This window comes from Motacilla alba, chromosome 3 (assembly GCF_015832195.1).
Source record: "Motacilla alba alba isolate MOTALB_02 chromosome 3, Motacilla_alba_V1.0_pri, whole genome shotgun sequence".
Lineage (NCBI taxonomy): Eukaryota > Metazoa > Chordata > Aves > Passeriformes > Motacillidae > Motacilla > Motacilla alba.
The window spans coordinates 56573360-56600687 of record NC_052018.1 but is presented as its reverse complement, the minus strand read 5'-3'; the positions used below and the strand labels follow the sequence as shown (position 1 = coordinate 56600687).

At 36.3% G+C, this 27328-nt stretch overlaps 1 protein-coding gene across 5 annotated transcripts in view; it reads left to right on the top strand.

The window, feature by feature from the left end:
* HBS1L (HBS1 like translational GTPase) overlaps window positions 1-27231 on the top strand; it is a 58660-nt gene extending 31429 nt beyond the window's left edge. For all 5 annotated transcript variants that reach the window (XM_038130690.1, XM_038130689.1, XM_038130688.1 and 2 more), the window contains 14 exons: window positions 2486-2594; window positions 10687-10943; window positions 11407-11572; window positions 12605-12722; window positions 15324-15470; window positions 16118-16192; window positions 16962-17079; window positions 17264-17332; window positions 20549-20653; window positions 22663-22753; window positions 24319-24427; window positions 25025-25125; window positions 26041-26185; window positions 26554-27231. In XM_038130690.1, the coding sequence (XP_037986618.1) occupies window positions 2486-2594; window positions 10687-10943; window positions 11407-11572; window positions 12605-12722; window positions 15324-15470; window positions 16118-16192; window positions 16962-17079; window positions 17264-17332; window positions 20549-20653; window positions 22663-22753; window positions 24319-24427; window positions 25025-25125; window positions 26041-26185; window positions 26554-26565 (1622 nt within the window). In that variant the 3' untranslated portion in view covers window positions 26566-27231. The remainder of the gene's footprint in view (window positions 1-2485; window positions 2595-10686; window positions 10944-11406; window positions 11573-12604; window positions 12723-15323; window positions 15471-16117; window positions 16193-16961; window positions 17080-17263; window positions 17333-20548; window positions 20654-22662; window positions 22754-24318; window positions 24428-25024; window positions 25126-26040; window positions 26186-26553) is intronic.
* The last annotated feature ends 97 nt before the right edge of the window (window positions 27232-27328 follow it).

Genomic DNA, 27328 nt, shown 5'->3' with positions numbered 1-27328 from the left:
TGGCGCCTGCAATGCATAAAAGACAGACTTGGTCCTTATCTCAAATGTTCTGCTTGATTTTATTGTACTTGGTTATAAAAACATTGAAGGCTGAAAATTGTATTTGATGCTTCTATCAGTAGTGTTACTAATAATTCTTGCCTTGCCTTTTCATCTGTATGAATGTCGCCATTCTTGGATTATTTCTGTGGTTTGATTTGTCTTTATATGATCCCAGTCTGCTTCCTTGCTCCACGTATGCTTTAGTATTTATTTATTTATATAATTATTTATTATTGTATTGTTACTTATAAAACTAAAGTATATATAAATAAATAACTACCCAAACTGTCAGCTTTAATGGACTGTTATTTTACTTTCTCTTGTTCTTTGTGATTTTGGTTTTGTATCTTCTCTCAACTTGAAGTGTTTCCTAAATTGTAGTTTTAAGGTGTTTTTTTTCTGTCTCAAATACTCCATTTGTTGAATGTGTTAAATCTCCTTGCACAATTTAACTTTGAGTCTGTGTCAAACACTACAGCATTATTTGTACAGAGTAAAGCCTAATTTTGGAATTGATTAGAGAAGATATGTTTTGTAAAACCTTTGACTTTTGGACTAATAGATTGCAAGTTATTTCCAAGTTATATAATACTAGTTATTGTCTTTTCTTTCAACTAGTCTCATTTCTATTTAATTGTGTTACTTGTAATTATTAGTTCCTTGTAGCCAGATTTCAAACATGGTATTTTCTGAGAATTCAGCTTTCAAATGACCTGTAAAGCATTCATATTTACCTGTCAGTTTAAAATTATGTCTGCTTAAAAATTGTTAGAATTGATGCAGAAAATATACCAATTTGGCAGCAAAAGTAATGTAATTTTTACTGTAACTGAAGTGTTTAAAAAAATGCTGTAAGCTGTCTATTTAAGAGCTTGAAGATGAAACACAATCTTTGTGCTTAACTTAGAGTCCCTGTCCAGTGAGAATTTTATATTCTGAATATTTATATTTGTTAGTTACATGATTTGAGATTCTTGTGAGCCATGCTTTGTGTTGTTGCTTTTATTTCTCTTAATTTTGTTTCTTATTTGTATGCAACTATTCATAAACCACATACAGACTACTTCTTGCAGAGATCTGCAGGTGGCATATAAATAAAATGAGTTATCAGCAGATAAGACAAATGAAGGAGATGAAGACCAAGTCATCAGATAATTAAGAATGTCTCCATCTGTACTGTGATTGTTTGCTTTTTTGGTTTGCTATTGTAGACATGTCTGTGGTATTCTGCTTCCTTGTCTGAAATCTTCAGCAGCCTTGACCGCAATCATTTATGTAACCTACAAACCAGTTTGATCTTGTGGTTGAAAGGTGTAGCCGTTGTGCTTTAGAAGAAAGTGCAGCATTAACATAAATGAGTAGGGCTAATGGCTCCTGTAGTTCATCCCAATGTAGTGTATCTAAAACACTTGAAAGAGTAACTTGGTATTCACTTGACTCATGCGTATCCAAACTGGTCCAATACCAGAAGAGTAGTGGCATTTTTCTAGTCTTCAGATACACTTGTAGGTAAAACATGTTTAAAAATTGCAGCTTAATTCTGAGTTTGGATTATTTTTTTGCTTTGTCATGTGTGTAACATCCTTCAGAACACAATGTGCAGCAGCTGTCACAAATGCTGTAATACAGGAAGTTTTTTTCCTTGAAGGAAGAAGGGATCCTAAAATAATAAGGGACCTGTGCAAGTTTACTTCTTTTATATAAACCCCTCCTCTGCAGAATAAATAATTTATCTTTTTTTTTTTACAGCCTGATGAGAAACTAATAACACTGTAGTGCTGTTAGTTGTGCAACTAGTTTCACAAAACTAAGAATGAACTTTGTGTTTTCATTTAAGTTATGGTAAAAGTTAATACCTTTAAGTAATTAAGTTACTCAGTTCTGGTAATTACTTCTCAATAACCTTGAAAATAGCTAGCTTTGGAGTATTGCTTGGCTTCTTGAGTGTAATTCAGTACGAGACAACTCTGTTTTCAAGTTTCAGGGAAGGCCTTGCAGCCCATACCATAGCTGGTGGTGCTGCTAGCATTCCTTGAGTTGGACATATTTTTTTGCTTTACAATGTTAACAATATTAAGGCAAAAGAAAAACTCTAAAGGAGTATTAATCCAGTCATCTAGTGAGCAGCTGCAAACTATTTCTTTATCTTGTGTTGCATGAAATGCTTCTGGCACACTGCAGAGCTGCTTCTAGTAAAGCTCTTGCATAGTGTAGGTGTCATGTGAATGCTTTGAGATAGAGGTGAGATTTTCACACTAGATCTAACTGTAGATTACTTTGATTAATTATGTAAAATATGCACATAAGACACTGAAATGTGAGGGTTGGTCTCAAAGGACTGGTATTGTTGGGTTGGAGAGAAGTAGTGGGACTTGTTAAACTTTATATTTAACACCTGTTAGTCACAACCTTAAGTTCAAATTTACTTTTTGTCTGTTACTAGGAAAAACAAGGGATTCCCAGTCAGCCAGAATGGAATCTGAAATTGTGCCAAAAATTGCCAAAATGACAGTGTCTGGAAAGAAACAATCTATGGGATTTGAAGTTCCATGGTAAGCCTAGCCCTCATACATCAAGGTACATCAGCAGCTCTTCTTTCAGACTGATGCACCTGTAGCAAGTTTTCTTATTATTTTTTTCTATTTTTCACAGCAGTTTTAGTGTCACTCTTCAGAACTAACCATCTCAGCTTCTTGTTTGACTCAGAATTACTTTCAGAAGATGGTACCTCACGTTTTGAGTTTAACAAATCCTTTCACTATGAATAGTGTGTAGAGATATCAGGTAGTCAGATTATTTAAACATCCGCTTCATAGAATACTGAACTTTCTTGGTGTTCGTTTATTTTAAATTTAGTTCTCTAAGTGGAATTACGAAATCAATAAATCTTAACTGTAATTGCTTGTTCTTCAAAGGAAGTAATGTATTTAAGAATAGTTGATGGGGAAAACAATCACTTATGGCTAAACCATGCCTTCCTCTGCAGCTTTTATTAACTTTAACAGGTGTCCAGGGTGCAACTGTTGTAGAGTTTGGTCCTACTTGTGCTATAGCTAAATTAGAGTGGTTCTAAATTTATCCTGACTTGGAACTGTTAAGGGGGATGTCTCATGAGAGCAAGAAGACAGACATCTGAATCAGAGTCTACCTACAGCAATAGCCAGCAGTGAATAGTTAAAGAAATATATAAGGACGGGGCATGTATGTTGGGAATATGGTCCATGACATATCATTGTGTAGTGTTCTGTGGTTCCCCACAATTTTAAATTATGTTTTGCTTTTGTATATTTCTATTAAGAATGGTTGATGTATTTTTTTTACTTAGGTACCCTTATTCTGTTTTTGAACCCAGTCTTACAATAGCTATCTAATCTGTGCCAAGAAATTCCACAGTTCATCCTGAGGTCAAAAAATTCTCAAGTGTAAGTGCCAACATCCCAACCTCATCCTGCAGTGTTCGTAATTCTGATCTGGAAAGCATTCTTGGGAGTGAGAGGGCAACATAGCCTTTATCTTACAGAATCTTGTGCATGTTTGATAACTGAGTGGAAAGCAAGCAGTTTCATCTACTTAAGCACATTTAATACAAGGTGTGAAACTGATGTCATTATTCCTTTTTGCTACTAAATGTCATTGCTAAAAGACATAATCTTCATCCAATCTCCTTAGATGCAATAAGCTCCAAATGAAAGATATCTGAGACTTTCAAAATACTTTGTCCGTACTGTTTGAGATTTGCAATAGATAAAGGAAGCATAATTTTTTTTTTCTCTTGTCAGCTAATCAGTGACTCTGGGTTTGACAACTGGACTCATGAAGTTCCAGGCACCTTAATCTTTTATGTTCTTATAAAACATCTTAGAAGTTGGAGTTTTTCATGGGGACTTCTGTGTAGTAATTTAATTTGAATAGAAGTTTAGAAAAAGAAAGGAATATTAAGTGAGTGAAGATCTGCTGGCTAATTTCATGTAATTGTGGGTGATTTTATTTTTTTAAAATCTGTAATAATGGCTGTTTAAAATGTTTGTTTCTAAAAAAGACCAAATACAGAATTTTGTATGTCTGATACTTACTTCTCATGTGTGCCTGCTCCACAGGGAAGGGGAGATAAAAAGAATGCTTCCTCATCTGTAGACTAAAGTAATTCTTGGATGGGCTAATGATGATTTAGTCTCTGATGAAAGGTGGTTGTCTCTAACATGGTTCTCAGCCATTTTGCTTCTTTTTAGGGTCACTGACATAGTTTGTATCACGCTTGCTTACAGTTCAGTGGCAGAAAAAAGATTAAGCCTTCAGGACCTGTGTGTAAATCCTCTAGATAAATCCTTAATATTGCTCTTGTGAGACCTCATCTGGAGTGCTGCATTCAGTTCTGGGGTTTTCAGCACAGGAAAGACATGGATCTGTTGGAGTGGGCCCTGAGGAGGCCACCAAGGTTATTAGAGGGATGAAGCACCTCTCCTGTGAAGACAGCCTGAGAAAGCTGGGGTTGCTCAACCTGAAGAAGGGAATGCTTTGGAGTGACCTCATTGCAGCTTTCCAGTAGCTAAAGGGGGGTGTATAAGAAAGATGGGGACAGACATTTTAGGAGGGCTTGTTCTGACAGGACAAAGGGTGTAGTGGTTTTAGACTGCAAGAGAGTCTAGATTGTATGCAATGAAGTTTTTTACAGTGAGGGTGTTAAAACACGGGAACAGATTCCCCAAAGAGGTGGTGGATGCTCCATCCATAGAAACTTTCAAAATCAGACTGGACCAGGCTCTGAGCAACCTGATATAGTTGAAGATGTTCCTGCTCATTGCAGGGGGGTTGGACTAGATGACCTTGAACGGCCCCTTCTAACCTAAGCTATTCTGTCATTCTGTGATTGTGAAGATGGTTTTTAATTCATCTCAGTTAGTGGTACTGCTGAAATAGTAATTAAAAACAAACTTCTTTTTACTGTTGAAATTGGATATACATTAGGTATTTAGCTTTAAGTGGGAGGAATAGGTAAGAAGTGGAATGATTTGTCAAAGAGCATGAGATTTGGAGCACAGCCAGTCAATGAATGTGAAAAAAGATACAATTTAAGTGGTAAAGTTACCTGCATGTCTTAAATACCCCTTCTTTAAGGGCCTCCTTTCTTCTTTTGTCTAACAGACTGCTGTGGAGGCACTGCCAAGGCCTATGACATTGACTTTATAGAAGCAGAGAATCATCTATTTCTAAACATGAAAAACCAAACATGAACCTCTACCTCAATGAGTATTAGGGTTGGTTTTTTTCTTCTGCAGTTACCTACTGGATTAATGGCAGGATAACAATAACCTGTTAAGGAACAGCAGGAACCTGTGTTTATTAACACCTAAGAAAGACTTGTTCCTTTGACCCTTTTTATGTTCTTGTCTTATTGTTAATTTACTGCCGGGTGTTTATAATAATATAGCTTTTTTAAACTATATAGTTTATGTCACTGACCAAAAGCACCAGAATAAATTATTCAAAGCATTCTAAATGGATTCTAAAACATCTGTAACTGTGCCCCCTGCTTTTACTCCAAAATATTTGTATGGTGCTGGTACCATTAGAAGGAAATTGTACAATACATATGAACTAGTTTTTGTTGCTACCTATATGGGATCTTAAAGGTAATTTTTGGACCATGGTTTTAAAAGCAGCAGCCTTGCATTAGCAAAAAAAACCCTGTTCTTTGACAATTTAGACAATGATTCAGTCTTGTTTTGAGGTATAACCTCATATTTATCAGTGAATCTTATTTGAAATGGATGGGTTATTAGATGTCATTAATTGTTTTGAGCATTGATTGCCTTTGTTATTGGGTATTCTTAGTGGGATTGTCTGCAGAAAATGGAGTTTGCTGGTAAACTGATGCTCTAGCAAAACTGTTTTCTTTCTGTTAAGTAATAAAGGAAGCCAGAAGTTGTGACCAAAAAAGAGTTGATTATTTTAACTAGTCTGACCAATATTTTGTAATTAATAATTTTGAAAGGGGAAATAAATGTAGACGTTTCTGTAATGACTGTAAGTACTCCAAAAGAGTCGGTTGTGTAAAAATAATTCACCCAGCATCGAGACTAGAAGATTGAAAATAATGTTTAAAAGCTAAATTCTGAAGAGTTAATATTGAGCAGATGAGCTTTCAGGTTCCTCTTTGAATGCGTGGTGGTGTGAACCTTTCAGTACTTGTGGGAGATTGAATGCCTTCTAACATGTCTTATAACAACATATGTTGTATTTATTAATATTCCTCACAAAACAGTAATGTAACCATAACATTTTATTCAGTTTACTGTTATGTTCCTTGTTGGCAAGACAGCATAGGAAGTTTCTGGCCTGGCAGTTTTAATTTTTACTGAATGTTGGTCCCTGCCAGGCTTTGGTTTGTCTGCTGATTTCCAAAAGAGCTGTGATAGGCTGTTTTGAGATTTGTGCCTGAATTGCTGATGGTCAAGCTTTATCGAGTACATCATCTCAGTGTGTGTGCAAGGTTCATAATAGTTCTATCCTTTCAAGGAAGTTGAGGTACATAATCAGTCAATGGCTCCGTGTTACCAGATAGCAGTGGTTGGCAAACTGAGACTACTTTTGAGAATTCCATCAACTTCTCAAACAACGATGCAAGCAATGGTTTAGGAGGTGGTCTTCCTCCAATATAAATTTTTCTTCATATAGTAGGTTGTCGTGGCTCAGACCAAGCTGGAACTTTGCTACCAAAGATCCTTTCTAGTGCAGTTGACTTGGTTATATTCTCAACTGCCTGCACTAGTGACACACTAGTACTGCTTTCTGACCGGGGTTTTCAATTCAGTAATTTTGTAAAACCTTGTGGGAAGAGGCTAGCTGAAGAGCAATTTGCAATGTAATTCATTTTTGTTTATTGACTGTCAGAAGTGGAGCTCCTTAGCATTTTTCTGAGCTGTTAACAAGCTTTCAATAAACTACTCATCTGGTTGCCATGAAGTATAACTAACTATCAGGGTCTTATTGTTGCATTTCTCTTCATGTACTTCCATGAGACTGGAATTTAACCTGCCCACTTTCCTGCTTAGGTACCTAGCAATAAACTTGCTCTCCCTTTCCCTGACACTGGTCAGCAAGAAGCTGATTTGTGTTATTAGAGGTACTCTGTAAGTAGATCATACGTTCTCTCGATTCTGATGTTTCTTTTCTGAAATGGCAAGTCTAGGTTTATTGTGGCACAGGTTGTTTCCAGGTTTCCAAAACATGATAATATCTGAAACTTTCAAACTCTAGCTGTGTACTGACTGTTCAAATACTGTACCCTTGAAAAGTAGCAAGGCCTAATGATGGCTGGAGCTTTGTTTCACTAATTTCATTTGTATCTAGCACTTTTTCTTTGCACCACCCAAAATAAAAGCTATTTGGCAGCCTTAAGCAGTGGTGGTTGCAATAAAAGCTACATAGAAATGAGAGAGTGCTTGGTCTCTGGCAATTACCATGGTTCTTTCAGATGCTCTAATTAGTTTGACTTCTACCACACAAAATCCATCCTGTTTTGGGGAATCTTTACTGACATAGGCTTTGGCCTACAGGAAGATTTTAGCATCTGGGATTAGAAAGAGAATCATTACCTAGTTTAATGAAATAAAATTTAGAGGCTTACAAATAACCTCTCTATGAAAATACATTCTTGTCTGTTAATAGACTGATGTGACAATGCTTGAATATATTTTGGAAAGCTATAGAAAAAAATGAGAGTTATGTTTGTAGGTTGCATTACTTTCAGCTTCATCTAAATAACTGCCTTATAATTATTTTTTTTTCACTTTTGAAAATTTGGTTTGGGAAGAAATGCATACACTGAGAAGTAGAGAAAACTATTGCCAGCTGTAAAGGCTGTTTTGATATGACTTCTTATACAAATAGTTTTCTCCAGAACTTCAAATATTAGACTTTCAAGGAAGAAAACTTGATACCAATGTAAAATACCATATTTGCATTTCACTGTGACCTTTGCAGATTGGCACTAGTCCTGGTACTTCAATGTGAACATGCTAGATATTATGCTGAGACTGAAGTTTGCCTGAAGAAAGGGAAAGAGTTGGAAGAGTGTTAATCTTGATAAAAGTTGTCTAATGCAAATTAATTGTAAATATATGAAGCTCTCTTAAATGATTGAGACAAAAATTATTTGTTATACTTTACATCATTCAGATGATTTTTAATACCTTATTACAATATGTAGAAAACTTTGTTATCACAATTCTCTGTATATTTACCCTCTATCAACTTGATTGTTTCCAGTCTGTTTTCATGAAGTAAAATTTCCCTGCAGAGACATTGTAGAAAATAATTGTTTTGCCATTCCTAAGTAGGTTTTCAGATAAAACTTAATGTACTATTTAAGGAATTTTAAAGGCAGAGCTTCTGTTCAGCCTTAAAGAAATGCACTTACCTTTTCCAGTAAAAGAAAGCATAAATAGTTGTAGTGAATTTTTTCACTGTGGAATAATTTGTGTGTGATCAACTTTCTTCATTGCTATATGTAAAGCAATGATGACCAACTGTTGTTTTGGTTTATAGAATCAAGTGTTATCAAGGTTATTCAGCTTGTCAAGCTGCAGTGCTATCTGTTACATGGTGATAGTTGGTGATACAGAACAGTTGGCTTTGTAGTGTGAATTCTAGATTGTGTGACCCAAGTAGTTTGATAGAAACCTGTCCTTCTCCTACAAGTGGTTTGGAATATTTTGATAGAGTAACTTCTTTTCTAAAAAGACTTTAATATGAAAATATAAATAGACTTTGTACATCTATATTTTACTTAATATCAAATAGACTTTATACAGAATTGTCTATCCATTCATTATGCAGAAGCACAGGTACCATCTGTACCCCTGCAACCATCATCATGGCTGGCATAAAAAAGGTTGTTAGCTAATTTGGGAAGCATGCCTGGGTATCCAGCCGTGAGGCAAGAACCTGACCTTGGGTTTTGGAAAAAAACCTTGGGTATTCAGCCTTGAGGCAAGTACCTGACCTTGGGTTTCGTAGCCAAAAAAATGACTGTTGGAATTTTTCCTTTGGTCTCACAAACAAGAGAAAAACTTGGCTTTGGGCCTTATGAAAAGGTGTCAAAATCAATCAGTTGGCTGTAGTACTGATAACACAGGTGGGTTCTGAAACTGTGGGGAAGAAGGGGGAGCCATAAAATGTCCCATGTTACTCAGTGATGTAATGAGAGGCTAAGTTTGCATTTGATCTGAACATTTATAATGTTTAATTTTTTAGATCATAACTCTTTAACAGCTTTCTTTAGTAGACTAACATGTTGAGGCTGTATTGTTCCATGAGATCTCTGTAATGGAAAGCAACTAACGCAGTGCAAATACTCCTACGCAGACAGAAAATGAGAGGTAATGTCAAATAAAAGCTGAGATGTCACAATGTGGGATTCTAAAGTACCAAAACAATAGTTTTGTTTGTAGAAGTTGAAAAGATTAAAACAGGGTAGTTTATTGTGGCATGTAAACAGAACAGTGAAAATTTCACTGTGGATGTGGAAGCACTTGACTGAGAGCCTGCACGAAGCTGTTCCAGAGAAAGCAGTCTGCATCAGGATGGTACGGAACTTGAAAGGATTTCCAGTTTTCCAGGGGAAGAAGCTTCTTCCCCTTGGATAAAATTTCAAGTATAGTGTTTTGTAGGGATTTTCATTTTCTGAATAATCAGTGGTTTGTATATTTGCTGTGATAGAATGTTGGCAGACCTGTAATAACTGCTTCTGTTCCAGTCTTGTTTCTTACCTTAATGCCTCACCATGCAACTCTATCAGGCAGTAAGAAAGCTTTTGCTGTCTTTAAAATGTTACTTAGTGTTTGTTGTTAGTGATCGCCTTTGCTATGACAGATAAAGAATAATATTGTACAGTCTTAGAAAGCTTGTGTCAATCAGGAAAATACTTTCATTTATAAAATGCAGATTAAAAGACACAGTGTAAGAAAAGAATATATTTGAGATTATTTACCATTAGGATTAGTATGGTGATTTGTAGGAGAAGAGGGTGTTAGAAAAATTGAGTTTGAGAATCCAAATCTCTTTAGTCCTGGGTGTCTTGTTTGATGCATGAAACAATTTTTTTTCAATATTGATAAATCCTAACTCATCTGTTACAGTTCTGTATAAGCATTGCACTTTAAATTGCAGCTTGCATGTGCTTAATATTAACTCTTTGTTATTTTGCTGTTCTCAGAATAAAACATGACTATGTTGAACTATAGTAATGGTACTGTACGTGGAAACTTTCACGATCTGTGCTTCAAAGTTGACTTGGGTTCTTAGTTCAGAGGAAACCTGCTCTGTGGTTGTTCTGCATAATTGTCCTTTCCCTTCCTGTTAAAGGAAGGGTCTGTGGAAAGCTTGTTTATCCTTGTTTATCTGTTTCATATATTTTACAAGATTTCATCTTATCTTGCTTTTGTTAACAGTGCTGCTTTTCAGACAAGATGTTCAGAGCTGGTATCTGTGCAGTTTTTATCCAGCTGCTTATCAGTTTCACCTTGATGGGCTTATCACATACTCCTTGGGGCTTACATGATAGTGAATGGAAAACTCAATTTCTCTCCCTTATTTCTGTTTTCTTTGCCATTTGCATTATTTGTGTTTTCTTTTTTCCCCTAGTGCGGCTGCTGAGGAAAATGGCCACCCTAATACACCTCAGAAAGGACTGTTACCTGAAGATGCCAGTGTAGCTTCTGGAGTACTTGAGGCTGTCTCAAAATCTACTCCTTTACCCCAAGTAGTGCAGGATTCAGAAGAGCAGAATATGGTGCCTACTCCAGCAAAAAAGTCTAGCAAGGCAAAACCACAAATAGATGTGAAAGCAGAGTTGGAGAAGAGACAAGGAGGAAAGCAGCTGCTGAATTTGGTGGTAATAGGTAATACTGTTAAATTACATTTCAGACAAACATAAAGTTTAAAAACTGCGTTGATTGAATTTGGAAGTGATACAGAAGCAAAACTGTCCTCACTCCAGGGAAGGGAATCTCATACTGTTTTCACTTGCTTCTGCATCTTTTGGAGGGAGTACATTTGGATGTCTTTGGCTTGGACAGTAAGGTTGACTTAGAGTCCCTTTGAGCATACAGAACATGTTTGGTTTGGTTTCATTGTTGCAGCATGCTCTTTTTAGCATGAATTTGGAGGTGCTCTATGGCTGTCATGCTAACTGGCTGTTATAATAATCTGTCTTGCTGTGTCTCTGTCTCACAGAATTATGAAGTTGTATGGATTACAGAAGAATTATTAGTGCATATGATGTTCATATGTTTAGGATATTTCTTGTGCTATACCTAAATTGCATAAAAGTAAAATTGCTGTAATATTTATTTTCTTCTACAGGACATGTTGATGCAGGCAAAAGTACTTTAATGGGTCATTTGCTCTACCTTTTGGGAAATGTGAACAAAAGAACTATGCACAAATACGAACAGGAATCTAAAAAGGCTGGTAAAGCTTCATTTGCCTATGCATGGGTCTTGGATGAAACTGGTGAAGAAAGAGAAAGGTAAAAATACATTTTGATGGAAGTTATCTTTTTTTCCTGTGAAAGAACAGCATTTGTCAGAAAATGTTAGTCTGATAAACTAAGCATTTGAATGTCAGTTCATCACATATGACTTATATTACTTTTAAAATGAAATCTACAAATTAATTAAATTAACAATATTTGTTTGCTTTATAAAAGGCCTTCATTAATTTGAACTAGGAAATACAAAATTGAAGAAGTGAGTTTTCTGAATTGGTATTTTTGATTGATTGATTTTTTTTTATTCCATTTTCTCTTTGCTCTGAGTTCTTTATTAAAAAAAAACCGAAAAACTTTCTGGAGTCATCTGTAAATGTTTGGGATTTTTGGGGGCTTATTTTGTTGTTGGGATTTTTTTGTGATTGGGAGCAGCATACTAAAAGTATCTTCTATTACAAGATGTTTTGTCCCTTGAAAGTTCCTGTCTGTCTTGATTGTCTGTAAAGGGAGATGCAGAGGACTAACCCAGATGCAGACATGTGCATGGTAGGTGTTTGCATTTGATGAGATGGATCCTATCCTGTGTGTCATGCAGAACATGTGGAGGGTAGCGAGATGTGGAACTGAGTCCAAGTGTGTTGTGATCCTTCCTTGGTAATCAGGAGTTCTGCCTGCATCTTTGCAAATGTATCTCTATAGTCATATACCACCTTTTTTTTTTAAGCTCAGCTATGTTTCTCTTACCTTTAACTGAAGAACTAAATATCAAAAGTATAATTAGTAGTGATTTAAATATGCAGTTCAGTTTTCATGTTTTCGCGGTGCTCGTTGGGCACAGTCTAAGGGTGCATGGGAGTACTGGGAATTCTGGGTATTTTTCTTCACAACTGGATTTACTGAAAGGCAGCTCTAGAGGTCTGCTCTTCCAACACACAGGTATCCCTATGGTGAAGGCTAAATCACTGAAAGGTATGAAGGGTATAATTTCACTGTTGTGTTTTTAATAGCTTACTATGTGTCTCTGAAGTTTTAAAGCAGTTTTAATGGTTTTTAATGTATGTTTTATTTAAGGGGAGTGACAATGGATGTGGGTATGACCAAATTCGAGACACCAACTAAAGTAATTACACTGATGGATGCTCCAGGCCACAAGGACTTCATTCCAAATATGATCACAGGAGCTGCACAGGTAAAGATGGTCTAAAATGAATTTTCCAATATCATTATTATTTGTAACTTCTTCTTAAATTGTTTTTTTTTTCCTTTTAAAATCTCAGATGGAATAGAATGGAATCATTGATGGTGTTAACCTATCTTTGTATTTTCTAAACTTAAGAATGTATGTGTTAAACACTAAAGGTAATTGCTTTTTTAATGCTAATGTTTGGGAGGAGGGTTTTATTATGCAAGTAAGTTAATAGTAAGTTGCAGTTTGATAAAACCACACTTGAGCTTTGAAAGCTATTCAGATATGATATATGGCTACTCAATGAGTAGTTCTGTGGAAATCACATTGTAGGTTAAGATTTTAAATGATTTTGAGCTTAAAGAAAAAGGTTTTATAGGTCAAGCAAAACACATTTTTTTCTGTTTTATAGTGTATTTTGCATGGGATGAGAAAACAGATAACAAAGTTTATACAGAATGCATTTATCTTGTCAAGAATATATTTGCAGAGCCTGCATGCCACTTGTTTTAAGAACAGTAGGTGAAGTCAATAGCATTGGACACTACCCATTGAAATCAGTATGGCACTTATCAGTCTCCTATAGATTATTATTTGTGGAAATAATACCTCAGAGATGAGGAGAAAGTAACATGGTTACATGGTATAAAATTAGTGATTTTTTTTTTTTTTACTTAAAGGCACTCTTATTTAAATAATAAAATTGATTCTCCAGTGTAGAGATTTAATTTTTTTTTTCCCAAAGCTAAGTTGTGTGTAGGTTTTTGCTTTGTCTGTGTCATAACTGTCTGAAATATGGGTTATATCTGAAGATCTTTGAGTACTTGGATGAGTACTGCTAGTATGATCTTAGATAGAGAACTGCAGTGTAGGAAGACTGGTTTGTCCCAAGTTCTGCTTTAGCTCTAAAGCGGAGCCTGGGTGAGAATTCAGGCCTTGTGACCCAGTGGTTGGGCTGCAGAATAGTCAGAAGTTTGTAAATTATGGTGTAGTGCTTATACAGCCATCTATATGGCAGAATATGTGTTGTAGCAATTTTATGAGTTTTAGAATTAGAAATGAATCTTTGGTGCCAGAGCAGTGGAAAATATTGACTCAGATGTGCTATTTTTTTATAAGTGTTGTTTAAAAAGTTTTTTTCTTTTGGGGGAAAAGCAACACAGACAGAAGTATTAAGAGAAGAGTTGTAGATCCCCCAGCAATTGTATCAGTTCAGAAGAAACAGGTCTGACTGAAGAAAGCTTGGTATCTCTGTGTTCCAGCCCTCAGGGTGATGAGGGACTGGTCTGTTCTGGAGCCTGTTAAGGAATCATTGGAACTGTGCAACTTTCTGTTGCCTTTTAGAGTAGGCTCAGTGCTGAAGCAATGTCTGGATATGGCTTTAGTGACTTTTTATTGTGGAGAATGCTGTTAGGAGGTGAACTCCCAACTGCTGTTATACAAAATGCAAATCAGCCTTATCAAGGCCAGCATCTGGCTTTTGATATACATTCAATAAGTCCTTGAGGTACTGTTTTTAGAATTTAGAAAATGCAGAATGTCTTTTTTTTTTTGAAGAAGTTCACTGCAATGCACTTCTGAGGCTGGGAGCTCTGAGGAAATTCATCAGTTATCCTTTTCCAGTTCTCACACTCTTGCTGTCTCTGAGCTCTGGGGATTTCATGCCTAGGATATGGCCAGGGAAGTTCAGAATCAGGACTCTCTCTTCCTTTTCCTGGAATTCTGAAGCATAAGGATTTAAGGAAAGGGAAAAAGTACCACTTTTTAATTATGTCCATCTCCTCAGTCCTCTGAAACTGTCTTACACCTGCCTGTTGACACCAGTACCGTTGTTGTTCACATCTGTTGCCATCACTTAGTACATCATGATGATCTAACTGGCAATTACTTACCAAAGCAGGAAAAGCACAAGAAATATTAGCAGCATTTAGGGCTAACAGCAAGATCTGTGTCTTTCCCAGTGCTTACATGCTGACTTTTATGCAGTGCTATAGACTGTTTGCTCTTAATGCTTTGGCAGAGGATTTGTCTAGCTGATAAAACAGCCTACTTTGTGTTTTGCCACCTTGTGATTTGAGCATGCTCCAGTGTGTTGAGTGGACTGTGAAACATTCACATCCAGCATACAGTCAACTGTACAGTTCAACTGATTGATTATACAGTTGTGTAGTATGGTTGTTTGTAATTTTTGCAGCTTCTCACTGAGAAGATGTACAGACTGAGGCAGAGAGAACTCGACTCGTACATTGTGCTCATACATATAGTGCTCATACATTGTGTTCTAAAGCTTCTGAGCGTAGGCTGCTTTTGCTTAGATCTGTGCCATATCCACAGTGGGTAAATGGAAGGGGACAGGTTCTCCAAACCAGCAATTGTCCTGTGTTTAACCAGGAGGCGCTGGTTTGTGACATAAGATGACATAATGCCATAATATCTCACCAAAGTGGGTATGATACAGATGGGACTGAGCAGTTTTGATTACATTTGGAGCACATCAGGATTCCTTCTGTGTAAAGTATGTTTTGTGTGAAATGTTACCGATTGAGGTATTTACCCATATTATTTCCACCTCTTAACCACTTTTTTTTTTTCTTTATAATGTAGGCTGATGTGGCAATTCTGGTTGTGGATGCCAGCAGAGGAGAGTTTGAGGCAGGGTTTGAGACGGGTGGACAAACTCGAGAACATGGATTATTAGTGCGCTCTCTTGGAGTGACACAGTTGGCTGTTGCAGTCAATAAAATGGACCAGGTACACGTTTAGTTTCTTCATTTAAGTGAAGGGCTTCTGTCTAGATTTGTAGATATTAAGTTTAAGAGTCAGAATTGTGAAGCTTATTATAAAGCATTGTTTCTTTGCTTTCCAGCTCTGTCCCTTATGTTTAGACTTTACAATGCCATTCTTTTTATTTATGGGTGTATTTTCAAATTACACAGAAGGTTAACTTTCCTGCTAAAATGAGCTGGGGTGCCTTTTGTACTTGTGGAAATCTCACATAACAGTTGATCTCAGTGGAATCTCTAAGATCATCTTGGTGGTCATTTAGGTCAAGACCTCAATAGTTTTATTTAAATGTGTAAAATGTTTTAAAAAAATTACTATTTATGTTTTAAGTTACTGCTGTAGTGAATATATCTTACTGAATCTGAATTTTGTGTAAACTTAAAAAAAAAAGTTACTGTTGAAATTAAAAGGGCTTGCAATTTTAGTGGTATTTGTGATCAGTAATTGCTAATGTGTATGCTCTTATATATTCAAGTATGAATGCACCTGGAAATCTCAGTTTGTAAATACACATCTGTTTCTACTACAGAATTGATGACATGCAGCTGTATGTTCGAGTCATGGTTAAAAATCTATAATTTTATTATCATAGCATAATCTGTGCTTTATTTTAGGTCAATTGGCAACAGGAAAGATTTCAGGAAATTACGAGTAAGCTTGGCCAATTTCTTAAGCAAGCTGGCTTTAAGGTAATATATTTGTGAGGCCTTTGTTGCTTTGTTCAAGCATTTGGGTGGGATGAGCTTTTCCTACAGTCAGGTTATTTTGTGTCACTTTCCTGCTACTGCTACAAGCACGTAATGTAGCAGATGCCTTTTCTTCCTGGTAGGATGATACTGAGTCCTGCATAAGGGTAGTCAGTACTTTAATACTCTTTGTGTCATCATCTTTGTTTAGGTCTGTTGAATCTTTGGGGTACTGGGATCACTTGTAGTTTCTTGGTATTGCTGTCTACAAAGCAGAAGAGACCAAGAATTGTCTATCTTAATGTTCAGGATTACATGAATGACAGTAGAGAGTTCTATACTGGAGCAGGTATCAGTGTGGGTTATGAGCTCATGAGAACCCTCCTCTCATGTTTTCTGAGTTCCAATTACTATTCCTTTGGACAGGCTGTGGTCTTCCTGCAATCCTTATGCATAAAACAGCAATTCAAACCAAAGTTTTCCTGTCAAACATGGAGGAGTTTATTGCCTGAACTCAGTTTCTAGTTGTCAGCATTGATGCCATCATATTTAATTATCTCCAACTCTTTGTTGGAGCAGAGCAATTGGGCAAGAGGTGACCACAAAGGAAATTGATCCACTGAGTTACCTACCTTCTCCAGGGGAAATACGAATGGGACAACTGTTCTTTTAAAGTTTAGATGCATAACATTGAAAAAATGCACCTCTCGCTTCTGCTAGGAGTTCCTGTTGTTAATGTATGCTTCACATCTGTTTTTTTTTTCTTTATTAGGAATCAGATGTGGCTTATATCCCAACAAGTGGCCTTGGTGGAGAAAATCTAGTCACAAGGGGTCAGTCAAGTGACCTCACACAATGGTATAAAGGAAAGTGTTTGTTGGAGCAAATTGGTATGTGCAATTTTCCTAATTTAAAATAATACTTCTTAGTCCTGTGTGTGTTAAAACTTTTATTTTGGGGAAAATGTGAGACAAAGTCAATGGAATGCACCATAATTAGTTTCTCTAATGGAGAAGTTGCTGAGATAGTTATTACATACAGATATTCTAAATGATCTTACCAATTTATTTGCAGATTCCTTCAAGCCACCACAGAGATCAGTGGATAAACCATTTAGACTGTGTGTTGCTGATGTTTTTAAAGGTTGGTTGTTTTTATAATGTTTTTATCATCATTTCACCGATATTTAACACAAGTGTTAAAAAATGCTGTCAAAATAAGATTTAAAGTTGGAACTTCATGTGTAGTCCTAGACCGGAATAGGACATTTTCAAGTTCTATTCCTTGCCATATTTTATATAGTACTGCTGAAGGTGAAACACCCAGGAAAAGAAATTAAGGAAGCTAATCTGCATGACCAATTATTTGTCTGTGTAATGAGTTCATGGTTCTGTGGGACAGAATGTGGGACTTTCCCAAACTGGTTCTGCTGGACTAAATCAATATTTCTCAAACTTTTTATGAGTGTGGCTTTGGGCTCTTTTGCTTTCCAATCCTAGATTTTGAACAAGTTTGTCTTGTTCCTTTTCTGTTCATTGTTGTAGTTGTGAATAATGATATGTTCCTTAATTTTTGTATAAAAATTTGGGCAGGTGAGGTGGAAGAAAATGGTGGTGGTGGTTAGACTGTTACAACCAGCCAAGGATTTAAGGCAGTGAGCTATTCCCTTGCATTAATAAAGATAGGAACAGCAAGAACTATAACCAGTTCTTACTTTGATTGTCTGGCAGAAATAGTGCCTTGAGCCTGTAAGATTTTCATGGTAAACTTGATTTTTTTTTCCATTTAGTCATTTACAATTGCAGATAACTTAGAAGAAATAAGGCTTCTAGACTCAGCCCATTTGAAACATTTTGTAGGTCCCTTGAGAAATGTTGCAAACCAAATGACAGCATGATTTGAACTGCTGCAAATATTTGTAATCAAATACGATTATTGAAATTCATATTTTAAGAAATTTTGCTTTCTGTTTAGGATGTTTATAGGGGAAGTACAAAAAAATCAGATCAAAATACTGATTGTAAGTAGTATAAACCTGGAAGTACAAGGTTTGTGCAATTTTCATGTGGGCCTTTGAGAATACACTAGATGTTGTGCATGCCCTTAGTTAGCTGTTTTAACTGAAGCCATAATGCTAAATATTGAAGAGTTGCATGGCAAATTACCTTAGTGTGATATCACTGGTTTTGTCATCTATGCCATCTCTGTGTTTATTTTTTCCTCTTTAATTTCATGAGCTGTGAGAAAGTGTGTTAGGATTATTGAGATCTTTCAAAATAATATATCACAGCTTTTCAGCTGCAGTAATAATTTTTGGGTTGAGAAGAGTTTTGCAAAATTATCAATTTTGACTACATCTATTTTGCTAAAGTATGCAAAAAATATGACTTTGGAAGGGACACAATTTACATATTTATCACTAAATGTGGCCTTTTAGGTGTTTTTTAGACTATTTTTTCTTACGTTATGATCTCAAAACTTAATCAGCTTTGATGCCACCAGAGGAAGTGGCTGCAGATACAAGTACATGAAGCAGCAGTTGTTCTCAGCTCTGTTCCAGTACCAGTGCATGCTCAGGAGGAGCTGTCCATAGAAGTTTGTAAAAAGTGAGAGTGCTGAGTGTACTCCTACATAGTTTGGAAAACCCCTTTCTCTGTTAAGGCTGCTCACATATGATTCACCTGCCTCAGCCAGCTTTTAGCTACTATCCTCCACAGTCCTCCTAATATTCATTCTCTCCAGGCTAACTGTCTCTTGATCTGAGAGGTCCCTGTAAATCCCTTTGCTGCTGCATCAGTCCCCACTTACCATATTCTAATTCTGTCTAGGGTATGACTGGTCTGACCCTAAAATGCCTTGTCCACCAACCAAATCCTGAGTACAAAGAGCATGTCCTGGCAGAACCCAGATACCATGATGCACAGAAATTGGGCCATTTTTTATACCCTGATTCTGTCCCCAACTGTCCATTTTGCACTTGCACCGATTTCAGGGGGAACTGAAGGAACTTGACACTTTTCAGGAAGCAATCATCATGGGAGTTGGTGAAGCTTCAAAGACCACATTGGTTTACCAATCCAAACCTGGTGATGATGTGACAAAAGATAAATGGTTCTCAATTGTGCTTGGAAGTGGCTGAGAACCTGGACTCAGGTCATGTTTCTGGTTGCCACAAGTGCTTGCAAAGCCAACTTCAGGTTGTTTTGTGTACTGTATTGAGGTGGTGTCTGTAATGTGACTTGGGTATTCTTTTTCTAGCCAGTATCAGCTTTGACAGTTTTCTGTTTGTCATCTGTTAATTGTCTGTGTTTCATCTCATTTGCTGGAATGAATAGAGGAAAACTAGCATGCAGACATTCTGGTAATATTTTTCCAGATAGAAAGATGGAAGTGTTCACTACACAGAAGCATTCATCAGTATCTGTGGTAAATGCAAAGAGCAAGTCAGTAGTAAGTGACCTCAAGATTGGAGATCAACTTGTCCTTTTAAATTCAGTTCCAAGTTCAGCTTTTAATTTAATGTGAGACACAAAATACTAAGATGGTTGCGTATATTGCTGAATTCTGATGTTCAGCAAAAGATTATTTGTTGTTTGTGTGGATACTGAAAATGTCATTGTAGAATCAGCTTAGAGAGTTGTTTTTAAAGACACTTGCAAACACATGGTAAGAAGATGAGGCATTTTTTAAGGTGTATGTGCAGAAATGTCCATGTGTACCATATCTTTGGAAAGTAACTGGCATATCATTCAAATGATGAACAGGCTCTTTGGACATTGAAGATGAAAACTTTGCAGATCTTTTATTCAGAAATACTTAATCATCTCCAGTTATAATACTTTCTCATATTAAATAGTACTGAATCATTCTTTCACTTTTCCAGGAGTAAAAGTAATATGCAGACAGAGTGTGTAGGATTCTGACTCAGTTAAACAGTAAATGGCATAGGAATTTGCACCGGTATGCATGAGAATTATTATGAGAAGTCTGTCATACTCCTTTTATCTGTAATTATAGTGAGAAAGTGCTGAATTAAATAATATTGCTGGAAATTAAGGGGCTTAGTCTAATACCGGAAAAACTAAAAAATATTTCTTTATGTACCTACATTTCTTTAAAGAAGAATATTTCTTCCTTAGTTCTGAAAAACATAAGATCTAGAGGTTTTGAATCTAATGTTTCATTTTCATTATGATGCACAGCTGGCTAACTTGCAAGTACTGAACACTGCTGAGAAGGGGAAAAAAAAAAATCTTCATTATATTAAAAACTTGTCTATGCATCTGTGAAGGACTAACTTCTGATGGGAAACTGACTGTATTATGAAGTTTTTTGAAATTGTTGCTGTGTTTATTACAGACCAAGGTTCAGGATTTTGTGTGACTGGTAAAATAGAAGCAGGCTATATTCAGGTTGGAGAACGACTTCTGGCAATGCCTCCCAATGAAACTTGCACTGCAAAAGGTACAGTCCTCAGAAGTGTGTTTACTTTCAGGTCAATACTGGGCTAGAAACAGTTACTGAAATGGTAACAGACTGTCAAACTGATACTAACTGTCAAACAAAAATTGTGAAAGCATAAAACGAATTTCTTTAGATGTGACTGTGTCTGTATAAATATGTCTGTGAAGAGTATGTGAAATCTTGCATGCTTTTTTTTTTTTTTTGCTGTATCAGATAATCCAAATGTTATAGCCTTGTGGCTTTTGACATGGCTGTATGAAGAGCCTGTAAAAGCCTTTGAGTTCCAGCAATGTCTATAAAGATATTCAGTACAGGAATCATTAGTATTCAGCTTTACTGTGGAGTGTTTCTGCTGTTAGGAAGTGTGAGGATGTTGAACAACCTTTAGAAATTAATCTTATGAATTGGTTCTGAAAAAGCTTGAGAATAAAGTCATCGCTCCTGTTTGATGTTGTAAGATTTGTCACTGATCCTTTCATAGTGTCAAACTTTCAGGATATAGTTGTCATGAACAACTAGAAAATAGAAGAAAATAGGATTTAAATTTCAATGTATTTGATTTCTGGAAAGAAATAGCTAGACATTAAGTGCTTAGCTGTTTCCTGATTAAGCTTGCTGTCTTTGTACTGCAGAGTTGGTTTTACTTCATATGCAAATAGAAAGATAAAATTATGATTTTTCTATATTGGCCAGGGAATAAAAAATGAGTCCTTGAGATATGAATAGGTTTTTGTATCTAAGTATTTAGCCTGAATACAGCAATGTGTTGGTTTGGTTGTCTGTTCTGTTCCAAACCCAGCTTGTTCAGTGCTAATTTGGGAAGCTCTTCAGTCTATCAACTTACACAGTTCTATGCACATTATTCACATGCACAGGAACGTTACAATAATGTGGATGAATTTGGGTAGCAGACCACTGTAGTCACTCCTCTGTGTGGGGAGTGGAGGAAGTACCATGGAAACAGATGTATTTTGTCTGAGTATCTCCTGCAGCACGATTCTTTATTTTTTCTTTTGTACTGCCTCTCCTATGACTGAAATGCAAATGAAGGTTGAGCATATAAGTTCATTAAGCATTTACTATTTATATTCGATGTAAAGAAGTCATAATTTAATTTAGCACACAGTATTTACTTAAGGCAATGTGCACATTAGGATTCAAGTTGTTCATTTCAAGAGGCTGAATTTCTTTGTGATGATGACATATATCAATAATTATCAGCACTGCTTAAAAATTGGTACTTAACATGATTATAGTTGAATCATGCTTACTGGCATGTTTTTGGCAAGTGGTTTTGGGAACAAATCTGCAAGTCAAGAGGTAGAATGTGCAGCAAAATAGAACTAGATCCTACAAATATATGCAGTATTTCTAAAAAACTAGTTTTTTTCTTTCTCTCTTGGTGTCCACCAGAAACCTCAGGATGTTCAATCAGAGCTAATTAGTCTTGCCCGCACCCATCAGGCAGGTTGTCTTTTAAAGAAATTAAAATACATAAAAATCAGAATTAAATTGCTTGTAAAGGTGCTTTCTAATAGACACGATGTTGTGAACGGAAGGCTTCAGTTACGCTTTTTTATGAAAGAGTCAGCAAAGCCACTCAAGGTAAATGAAAGTTGACACAGTACCATTAAAGTACATGAAAGATGCGGTCTAGGGTGTGTGTGTGTGCCTCAAAGGATGGGTGGGGCAGATATGGAGATATTAGTACTACAGCATTTTCAGGATTGCGTCATCTGTGCTGGTGACAAGGGCCAGGTCCCCTCCTCTGGCTCAAATAAGGCCATGTTATGGTGCAGGGTGCGGTGAGAGAGAATAGTGAATCCTCACCAAGGGGAAAGAAAGGCTTCCTCAGTCTTCTCAGTTAAAAAGCTTTTACTCTCAACCCATTCATACTGAAAATTGATGAGTAATGGTTGATGAAGCACAAATGGCCCAAACAGAGCTGTTTGTTTGTAGCTCAGAACCTAGGTACTTCACTGTGAGGTTCTGTTCTTACTCATTTCCAGGAATCACACTGCACGATGAACCAGTTGATTGGGCTGCAGCAGGAGATCACGTTAGTCTCACTTTGACCGGCATGGATATCATCAAAATCAAGTGAGCAAAACTGGGTTTCAGTCTAAGTAACGGTTTGTTTTTAATGAAAAGCTGTATAACTATTACACTGGGCTATATTACAGCGGTTTACTTGAAGAATGATGTGGCTACCAGGATATTTAAAACCAAAGTGATGCATATCACCTGGCTTGCATGTACAAACGTTGGAAACATCTGCTGCATGTGCAACGGCAGCCTCAGAAGAATACTGTCAGTTTTCATCCTTTGCTCTAGTGCTGACACCAGTAACCTTCTGAGCCCTTTTCTTTTAGACTACCCCTTGGACATTTTAATTGCCAAATAAATTCAATCTGTGTTGCTAAATAAAACAGAAAATTTTTAAGGACCTTCTCAAATTATCAATCATTCTAACAGGACACATGCAAATAACTGTCATTTTGTACTAATAAGTAAATCTCTACAAGTGGAATTGATGGAACCTGTTTATTCAACACATTTAGCTACTTGTAAGATTTATTTTCCTAAATGTTTTGCTAAGGGGTGGTCTAATAGTGAGGTGCAGCAAATGTCTTTGTGTCTTCTCCAGTCTGTAGGATTCATGCTAAGCATTAGTCTCAAGCTTTTAAGTGTCAGTTGTTGTTCAGGCCACATAATTGGATCCACAATTTGTTCACTTTTTTCACATTTCAGTTGGACTTCAGACAGCAAACTTTCAAGCTACTCTTGGAAAATCTCTTTGCATTGATAGTTTTTCAAATCTATGCTCTGATTTAGGGGAAAAGTACAGGTATCCTGTGTTGCAATTTCATAGTGGGGTGGGATTCTCAGTGGTGAAAATTGAGGGAAGTCTAGTTCTAGTTGTTGAATGAAGTCTTGAGTCAATTTGTTACATTGATGTCTTCATCTTTTGGAAATATGTTAGGGTTGCCCAAAAAAAGCTATGAATTTTCAAGTCCTCTTGATATTGATGAAATTTGATGTATATGTTTAATCATGCTGTTTTTTCTCTTCCGTCATGTTTTCCTATGTGGGATTAATTTTCCTTTCATTTCAGATGGCTAAAGCTAGCCCCTGTCAAAAAGCTGTGTCTAGGCTACTTACCAACTTGTAACAAGCAGCAGCTTTCTTGTGACTCCAAGTAGAATTTTTTGGAAATGAGTGTTGCTGAAAGCTCAGGTTTTGAATCTTGATCATGATGTCCCCTTATTATCCAGAAAATACTTGAGCCACAGGCAGCAGTACTGCAATTTTGGGCACCCTGCAGTATTTTATGCTGTTGAACGGAAACCCTGAATCTCTGAATGAAAGTCTAATTCTTAAAAATATCTACGCACAGGAAACAATGACATTTTCAGAAACTGATTAGCAATGGAGGTAATTGTTCACTGAACTAGACAGAGCCCTTCATGCATACACACAAAATAAGGTAGACATTGTCTAGGAACGCACCTACACCCCCGCCACCACCCTGCTTAAATTGAAGTGGTGTTGCTTTTCCTTTGCTTGTCTTAATCACTGCCCTGGAAAAGGATAATTATTTAACACTTCTATGTAAAGAGATATCTGTTTGATTGATTTTTTTGTTTTTTTGTTCTCTCTTCTAGTGTGGGCTGTGTATTTTGTGATCCCAAGGAGCCCATTAAAGTTTGCACTCGGTTCAGAGCTCGGGTTCTCATCTTCAATATTGAGGTTCCAATCACTAAAGGATTTCCTGTAAGTCTCTGTGAAAACTCTGTTCATGGCAGTTTGCTCAGGGCTTTTCCTCTCCATGTTTGACCTCCTGAATATGAGACACAGTCAGAATCCAGTACTGGTTCTGTCTCTCCGGAGGCAGCAGATTCTTCTGTAATTTGAAGTGGGTGAAAGGGGCTACTGTGGCTGTTTGTGCGTTTTCTTACTGGCTTTTAGTACATAGCTGAGCCATTTCAGAGAATGTGAGTTCCACCACAGCTAGGCTTTAGAAGCTCACATCTTGTGGAAACACAGTCATGCACTTAGGTGTAAGATACCTTTTAAGATACTTTTTTAAATAAATAAAATCCCAGTTCATGCTACAGAACTGCACTGAGGCGGCAAAAGCAAAACACTAAAGGATGAAAAATGTGTTTATGATGACAGAATATGGCCTTTGTGTCATATCAGTTGTGATCACAAAGTTTAGGAGCTAGGAGCAGTCCTGTGAGAGAAGTGTCATAAGTATTTGTTAAAAAAAAAAAAGTCAGTCTTAAAGCAAAGCTGCTATTTTCAACTATTAACCCCTAGGATTACTGATTTTTGTAGGATGTTTAATAACTGCAAAAATATTTTCAGGTGCTTTTACACTATCAAACAGTAAGTGAACCTGCTACTATTACAAGACTGTTGAGTGTCCTGCACAAAAGTACTGGTGAAGTGACAAAGAAAAAACCTAAGTAAGTGTTATGAATGGTTAATAATTACTCAAGAAATGGGTTGATGTTTAATACACAGTATATCAAACAGGTTCTACTATGAATCAATTGTATGTTATAAGAATATGCTTTTATTGTTTTAGTTGGTTTCATGTTTGGATTTCAATGTGCTTTGCAAACTGAAAAACCTCCTGCCCTCTTGATAACTGCAGAGCACCTGAGAAGTACAGTGATTTAGGCCTAAGGTCACTTGCATAATTGGTAATGAATCCTAGATCAGCAGCGCTTAACTTAAAGGATTTTTTTCTTCCCTCTCTCTCTCTTTTTTTTTTTTTAACAATATTTCTTCTTTTACTGTTAAAGCATGGGATCCTTTTGTAATTCTGGAGATGGCTAACTGGCTAAAACACACTTGACTAGACAATGTGTCAGTGCAAAAGAAATTTAGGGAAACTTCCCATACAACTACAGTAACAAGCCTCTAGTTATTTAAAATAAGATTTTAAAAATAATATAGAAATGCTGTTTGAGACATACAACATTTTCAGAATAATCCTTTTCCAGAAATTTTATGGCTGAAATTGTTGCAGACTTCTACAAAGTAATGAATGGGCTCTTTAGCTGTGGGGTTGAAACAGGACTTGATTTCCACTTGACATGAAAAAACAGGTGTTAATGAGATAATTAGCTTCAAAACAATTTGTTAAGTGCTGTGGTGAGTGCCAAGAAGTTTTTGAAGAAAACTTAGTTGCCTTATTAAAATGTATACTCTAGGCAAATGAGTTTTCAGTCTCATGGCTTGGATTATAATTGAACTCAAGCTTGATAATTGTACTCTGGGCTTTCTAAAATGAGTTTTCCCGTTTATTCATTGTTCTTTTCTTCATTTATCCGTGCATACATTTCTAATAGAGTTTTCTGCTTTTTCACCTGCAGGTTCTTGGCTAAAGGCCAGAACGCTCTAATAGAACTACAAACTCAAAGACCTGTTGCTCTAGAGTTGTACAAAGATTTTAAAGAGCTGGGGAGGTTTATGTTACGCTACAGTGGTTCCACTATTGCTGCAGGAGTTGTCACAGAGGTATGGCATTTTTGTAATAGCCTATGGATGTATAATGCTCCTAAAAATCTGTCTGCTCTTAAATAAGATCCAGAAATAGGATGGATTGAACCCATTTTTCATTAAATTGAAGTTGAGGTGAGTGGGATTCTATTTAGATCTGCAATGTTTTGAGCTAGACTAATGTTAGTAGAATTGGGACTAAATAACCCCTTCAATATGTTACTTGGGAATTGCTATTTTAGTACTTGTCTTCTTGTTCCCAGAATTTAAGTGGAAAAGGAATTATTTTTTCCACAACAATATAATACTGAAAAACACTGAGATCATTTTACACTTAGTACTTAATTTTTCACCATAAGGTTTTTTCCATTTGCTTATATTTTTAGATTAAAGAATGACAATGGTGACAGAATTTCCACCGTCCGAGCAAAACTCAATCAGATATCCAAACTTCTATGGAAGAATCCAGTTATTTCAGTTGAAGGAACAAGTGCAATTAACTGGGGAGAAAATGGTGGTGACAAAAGTCAAATTGTGTGAGACATCTGGGGATCCCTTCATCAGTCTCTCCTGCTGCAGGACAAGATGACAACTGACAAGGAACTGCAAGTGTTGCACTTCTTGATCTCAAGAATCTTATAAGTTTCTCCATGTGGAACTTAGCCCTTAGAGAAGTTGATGGAAAAATATTAGAAAGCTGAATTAGAGAAAAAGATGATGAATTATCATGAAACAAACTTCTTACTTCCAGACATAAATTGTTTACATATTTTCTTTGATTGCTTTTTTGCTGCACATTAATTCAGTAAAGTAACTTTATTGGTCTAAAATATTTTTTTGTTTGAGTTGAATGCATATTCAGGGAAAAAAAAAAAAACACAACAAACTATTTACCTTGTTTTCAAAGAGAATGGCATGTAATATTATCATGGGATTGTTTTCCCTGTCCCAAAATTTATTTAAGAAAAAAGAAATTTTCTTTTGCTGTGTAGTGGAAGCTGTGCCAACTTTGGCTAATTTTATTTTTTAAACAGTGAGAGTAATAAAATAAATTTGTCTGAGCATTTTTGTCTCCCTCATTTTTTGTTATTTAAATACTCCTAAATTGTGTTAAATCATTCTTTACTTACCATAACTGAGAAGTTTCAGAGTAAACTAATG